This window comes from Lactuca virosa, chromosome 4 (genome assembly GCF_052849685.1).
Source record: "Lactuca virosa cultivar CGN04683 chromosome 4, Lactuca_virosa_CGN04683_v6, whole genome shotgun sequence".
In the NCBI taxonomy this organism is placed as follows: Eukaryota; Viridiplantae; Streptophyta; class Magnoliopsida; order Asterales; family Asteraceae; genus Lactuca; species Lactuca virosa.
The window spans coordinates 17,634,244-17,640,855 of NC_136429.1; the positions used below are offsets into that span (position 1 = coordinate 17,634,244).

Sequence of the window (6,612 nt, forward strand, 5' to 3'; positions counted from 1 at the left end):
GATGGTTTTATCTAAAAAACAAAAACTTGCTTTGGTAAGATTTGGGTTAGTAATAACTATCATAAATTCATCATATATATATATATATATATATATATATATATATATATATATATATATATATATATATATATATAATCTGTAGAACTTTTTATTCAAAAATAATGATAATAATAATAACTTCTGTTTGCATCAGCGGTTTCCGCGGGAATTTGCCAGGTTGATCAGAATGAAGGCAGGAAGAACAATAAGTATGAAGAATCTGGAAGGAAAAGAGTGGCCAGTAAGGTTACTTTCAGAGGGGGTTCATTATACAAGGTATTATTTGTCGAAGGGGTGGAGTGAATTCAGGCGAGATAATGACTTATGTGAAGGAGATGCATGTGTATTCAAGTATCTCAGAAGCGAAGATAAGCTCTGTTTAGCAGAAGTCACCAAGAAAAGAGTTCCAGATGCTGTTGAAGTTCTGAAGAGACTGAGAGGGCGGGCGGCACCTGTGGTGGTGGAACAGCCCGCCGGAAAAGTTTTAAAGAGACCGAGAGGTCGGCCGTCGCGTGCAAAGGTGGTGGTGGAGGAAAAGGTGCAGTATACAGAGCCAGATGGCAACGTTCCGGTGGCTGAAGTTGCCCATGTTTTAAAGAGGCCAAGAGGTCGGCCACCGTGTGTGGAGAAAAAGGTGCAGTCCACAGAGCCAGAGCCGCCAGATGGCAAAGCTCCGGTGGGTGAAGGATTGAAGAGGAAGAGAGGGCGGCCGAGGCGTGTGGAGGTGGAGAGTAAAAACGGCGGTGTGACGGTGGTGAAGAGACCACGTGGAAGGCCATTTAAGAAGAAGAGAGGGCGGCCGGCCGGTGGCTCATGTTGATAAGAAATCCTAACAAAAAATTATTATAGTCGACTAACTTATATGATGTAAACAAGTCTATTTAATATGTTCTCGATGTTAGAAACGTTACTTATTTATATGAATATTAGGTATGTTTTAGAGTCGTATATATGCATTTTGGTCATTGGTTAGTAATGGTTTTGGTAAATGGTTTTAATCGGTTAATGGTTTGGATTTTGGGCATCGGTTAACCATAATTAGACATAATGGTCCTAAATAAGATAAAAAAGAAATTTTTTTGCTATAAAAGTCAATATCATAAAGTACATTGCTAAACATGTGGCGATTAGAAAGTACATTACCATCACAAGATTGTGGCATACATAGGCTAAAAGGTTGCATTAGACCTTCATCGTCCCATTACAAAGTTTTTCCCAAATACCCATTTTTTTGTGAAAAAAACAAACTCTTTCTAAAACAACTACAAATGAAATAACAGATTGTATAACTCTATTTAAATACATTATACATGGTTTACTAAAGTAAAAATGAAGTTTTTCATTAAATGGATTTCATATAACTACAAATGATTTTGTTAAACATTACCTTTGCGTCTCAACTAACTCTTTCACATTTTTAATTTTGAATTTTGTCTCAATCCTCTTTACCGGAATTTTTTTTTTTTTTTTTTGGAACCGGCAAATAATTGTATTAAAAGAACATAGGCCCAAGCCTAGCAAGTAACTAGACGGAAAATACCCATAAAGTTGGTTGAACAATAATCGCTGATTCTCATAAAGTTGTCTAGTCTAGAAATACCCAATATTAGACAATAGACATAAACTCCACATTCATTATATGCTCCTTAAATACAAATATAACGTCTAAATACTACTTCCCATTTCCCCATTTAATTAATCGGACTCGATTAAGACTGAATTTTACCAAAGCCCATTTAAATGGATAATCAGTGGCGGATGTAGTGTGTATGGAGTGGGGTCCATACACCCCACTTGACTGCAATTCCCACCATATTTATATGTATATAAATATTTTTTTTCAAGTTAATAACCCCTCTGTATATTAGTATGCATCCAGTTAATTTCTAATTTCTGATTTTGATTGAGTTACTTTTATTTACTTTTATGAGTTGTTGATGGAAAAGCCAATGTGTTAGATATTTAATAATGGAAATACAGCCAAAAAAATTTATTAGTTTTGTTAGTTTTGAAATGAAAAAAGATGGTTAAACTGTGTAATCAAATTTCGGATGAGTTTAGAAATGATTGTATAATTTGCACTGTTAAAAGAGAAAATATTTATGAGGCAACAAATAAAGATGTTATGAATGGACCCCAGTTCACTTCTCGTCTCGATCCGCCACTGTGGATAATGACTTACAAAGGTAATGTATTTTTTTATTTGTACACGTTTGGTCATTGAGTTTTTTTTTCGTCCACATTTACCCCTTCAACTTGTTAAATTGTGCACATTTAGTCCTTATGACCGGTTACTCCAAGTTAGCCGAGAAAAATAACTTAATATGATAATATATTTTTTATTTTGTACACATTTAGTTCTTAATATTTTTGTACATATTTAGTCCTTCAAAATTTTTTTCTTTCAAAATAAGTCATTTTTTGTACTCCTTCAGTACTTATTAATGATTTCTTTAGGTTTTTCTCACGACATCTTACGTGGGACAATCATTGATGAGGTGTTTGGGGTTGTTGATGCTTATGTCCAACGCGATCTCGACTGCTTGGTTGCGTAGGTCTTGTGGTTTGGCTTAGGTCTTGTATTTTGAACGTCGTAACTTGTTCATACGATATTAGATTTTAACGATCTTTATATCCACGTGTTCATTTTTTGAGTCTACTACAACTTTCATTAAGATTACTCCCGTTAAAATGGAATATATTTTTACTTACGATTTTATAAAAAAAAAACATCCATACATGCATTCATAGAAAATGTTTGAACAGGGGCGGACGCATGAATACATAGTAGGTGTTGCCGAGATGAAATAGGTGTTGCCGATACATGAAAAATAGGTATAAACGAAAAAAAATCGAATATTTTTCCATTGCGAAAAGAAAAAACAGGTGTTGCTAGTGCAACACAGGGACTAGGCTAAATCCACCCTGCTTATGGAGATAAAAATCGTAAGTAAAAATATATTATTTTTTAATAGGAGTAATCTAAATGAAAGTTGTAGTAGACTAAAATATGAACACATGGATATAAAGATCGTTAAAATCCGAGATCGTATGAAGAAGTTATGGCGTTCAGAACACATGACATAAGCAACCAAGTAGTCGAGATCGCGATGGACATAAGCATCAAAAGCCCAAAACACCTCATTAATGAATGTCCCATGTAAGATTTCGTGATAAAAACCTAAAGAAATCGTTCATAAGTACTGAATGAGTACAAAAACAAAAATGACTTATTTTGCAAAAAAGAAAAAAATTAAGGACTAAATGTGTACAAAAATATTAAGGACTAAATGTGTACAAAGTGAGAAATATATTACCCTATTAAGTCATTTTTCCCGGCTAACCTGGAGTAGCCGGTCATAAGGACTGAATGTGTACAGTTTAACAAGTTAAATGGGTAAATGTGGACGAAAAAAAAAACTTAGTGACTAAATGTGTACAAATCGAAAAATATATTACCCTTTTAAGTCATTATCCATTAACTAAACTGAACCATAAATAGATCCAAATGATATTTAAATCCTTATTAACTGTTTTACCTTCGATAAATCGTAGGGTGAATATCCGTTGAGCCCTCATATCAAACTAATTAAAGTTTCCACCATTTTTATTTTAAGGGTGATGCAATGATGTTAATAAGACACCCTTTGACACTTTTATAAAAAAATCAACATATAATTAACTATTTATAATCAATTTTTCGAAAAACAATACAATTTTAACCGATACAAATATTCCAAAGTATGGTATTTAACCATACTTTTAAACTCGGACCAGTAGCTTCATGTAAATTAAAATCAATCCAACTCTTTTAGTCATTACAATGGCCCACTTATAAATTTCATGATAATAGTCCGTTTGTTAAGTAGCTCCTGATGACCCAAATAACTAGAAGGCCTGGGCAGTAAATAACTTGTTGATACAACCATTTAATTGGCCCATGATATGGAACTAGTTCAAAAGAAAAAAAATCAATTTTCAATCATCAATGTTAAAATGTTTTATTTGTTGTATAATGTAGTAAAATGTTTAATTAATACTTATTGGATGTACCTTTCCAAGATGTAGTAACTAGCAGCTGACCATATTTCTTATTTCATGTAGGAAATCGATTTTCACGTCTAACATAAGAGTACATCTTCTTTTGCTCTAAAGCCAAAGCCCAACCATATAGTAGTAGATCTTAAGTCAACATCCCCATTCCATCTTCCACTTTGAGCAATCAAAAAATAATAACCCATAACAATACCCATAATATCTTTGCCGGTAATTTGATTTGAACCGGTTGATATGTTTATTTGTAGATGAATATTATAATTTGTATATTATATTTACACACACAGGTAGTGACAAGCTCTCATAACAAACTTTACAAACACAATATCTACATAATGTGGAAGCAGTCATTGTATAGAGTGTTTCCATAGTTCTTTTTGAAATCATTCCCAAAAAATTAAGTTGAGTTGGGTGAGGTTTTTTTCATAAGTGGTGAATGCAAGAGTCGTCGAGGGATGAAAAATATAGAAACATATTGACGAAAGCACATCACGATAACATTTGTTACTAATTAAAATATTCGGTTTTAATTATTTTGGATTCTATTTTTATCAACAAATATACATTGTGTTCAGATTAATTGGAACGTAAAACTTAAGTCAATAAGTCAAACAAAAGCACAATACGAATTTTGAAATTTATTATTACGAGATTATAATTAAAATAAGAGGGAAAAGAAAATAAAAGTGTTTTTGTTTTGTGGGTTTTTTACGGAAAATTGAAATACTTTTTGGGTTTGGACAGAGATACGAATTTTGTAATTTATAGTTGCCTTAATTTTCCCTCTTTCTCTCTTCAACTTCAAATTTCATTCTGTCTTCTAACTTCATCAATCGAACGAAATGGCCCCTCGCCCTCGCGGGATCCCTTCCTTCTTCAAGATCATGCTCGACTGTTCCGCTACTCACCTGGTACTCATCTACTTCAATCAACGACCCCAATTTCAATTTTCGTTCCTCGTAATTTTCGCATCATATCATGCATTAGCATTAATTTTTTATTATCGTTTATTGCAGCCATTGCCAACTGGTTTTGTCCGCAAGCACTTGGAGAACAACATCCCTGAGAACGCAACACTCCGATCTGTAAATGGAGGCTATTCATGGAGATTGAAGATAAAAAAAGATGGTGATATTTACTGCTTTGCTGATGGATGGAAACAGGTAGTTGAAGATACCCGGTTGGAGTTTGGGGATTTTCTTGTCTTTTGGCTCCTTGGTCGCTCCATCTTCAAGCTCTTGGTTTTCGGTACCAATGGGTGTGAAAAAGCTTTCCCGCTTGAACATGATTATGATGAAGAAGAAGATGATGATATTGATGGGGATGCCGGGGATCCTTGCTTTACGAAGGTTATACCTAAAAAGGGAAAACAAAAATTTGCTTTGGTAAGATGTGGGGTAATAAGTATCATCACAATTCATCATATATAATCTGTAGATTTTTTATTCCAAAATAATGATAATAACTTTTGTTGGCATCAGCGGTTTCCGTTGGAATTTGCACGATTGATCAGATTGACTGCAGGAAGAACAATAATTATGAAGAATCTTGACGGAATTGAGTGGCCGGTAAAGTTACTTTCAGAGGGGGGTCATTATACAAGGTATTATTTGTCGAAGGGGTGGAGTGAATTCCTGCGAGATAATGACATATGTGAAGGAGATGCATGTGTATTCAAGTATCTCAGAAGCGAAGATAAATTCTGTCTAGCAGAAATCACCAAGAAAAGAGTTCAAGCCGACAGAGCTATGGCTGTTGAAGGTCTGAAGAGACCAAGAGGGCGGCCGGCACGTGTGGTGGTGGAGCAGCCAGCCGGAAAAGTTTTAAAGGGACCGAGAGGTCGGACGCCGCGTGTGGAGGTGACGGTGGAGAAAAAGGTGAGGCCGACAGAACCAGATGAAGGCTTGAAGAGGAAGAGAGGGCGGCCGAGGCGTGTGGAGAGTAAAGACGGCCGTGTGGAAGTGGTGAAGAGACCACGTGAAGACCATTTAAGAAGAAGAGAGGGTGGCCAGCTGGCGGCTCAAGTTGATAAAAAATCCTAACAAATAATTAAAGTGTACTAACTTATATGATGTAAACAAGTCTATGTAACATTTTTTTTAGAAACGTTACTTATTATTATACATATTAAAGATGGACATGGCTCATGAACAATAAGTTGTATTGAGTCGAGCCAAACTGCTTTTTCATTGGCTGGCTGGTTTAGATTAGCTTCACTGGTTTATATGAATACTAGGTATGTTTTAGGGTTGTATTTTTGCATTTTGGTCATTGTTTAGAAATGGTTTTGGTAAATGGTTTTAGTCGGTTAATGGTTTGTGTTTTGGTATAAGTTTACAATAATAATTAGCCATAATGGTCCATAAAAAGATAAAAAAAGAAAATATGTTGCTATAAAAAGTTATAATCAGAAAATACATTGCTAAAAAATGTGAAGATTAGAAAGTACATTGCCATTACAAGATTGTAGCATATATAGGCTCTAAGATAGCATAAAACCCATTACAACATCAG

At 34.5% G+C, this 6,612-nt stretch overlaps 1 protein-coding gene and 1 long non-coding RNA gene across 3 annotated transcripts; one reads left to right on the top strand and one right to left on the bottom strand.

Annotated features, from left to right (window-relative positions):
• Positions 1 to 4,721: 4,721 nt before the first annotated feature.
• LOC145169437 (uncharacterized) lies at positions 4,722 to 5,680 on the bottom strand. 2 transcript variants are annotated; one of them, XR_013742484.1, is made up of 3 exons: positions 5,565 to 5,680; positions 5,238 to 5,454; positions 4,722 to 5,160 (listed from the first exon to the last, which is right to left on the bottom strand). It is a non-coding gene; the product is annotated as an uncharacterized LOC145169437 (long non-coding RNA). The 2 variants fall into 2 exon arrangements; XR_013742483.1 differs by having other exon boundaries at positions 4,722 to 5,454.
• Positions 4,847 to 6,230, top strand: LOC145169436 (B3 domain-containing protein REM5-like). Its single transcript, XM_079087986.1, has 3 exons — positions 4,847 to 5,009; positions 5,115 to 5,483; positions 5,580 to 6,230. The coding sequence occupies exons 1-3, from the start codon at positions 4,941 to 4,943 to the stop codon at positions 6,138 to 6,140; spliced, it is 999 nt and encodes a 332-aa protein (XP_078944112.1). The 5' UTR covers positions 4,847 to 4,940; the 3' UTR covers positions 6,141 to 6,230.
• The last annotated feature ends 382 nt before the right edge of the window (positions 6,231 to 6,612 follow it).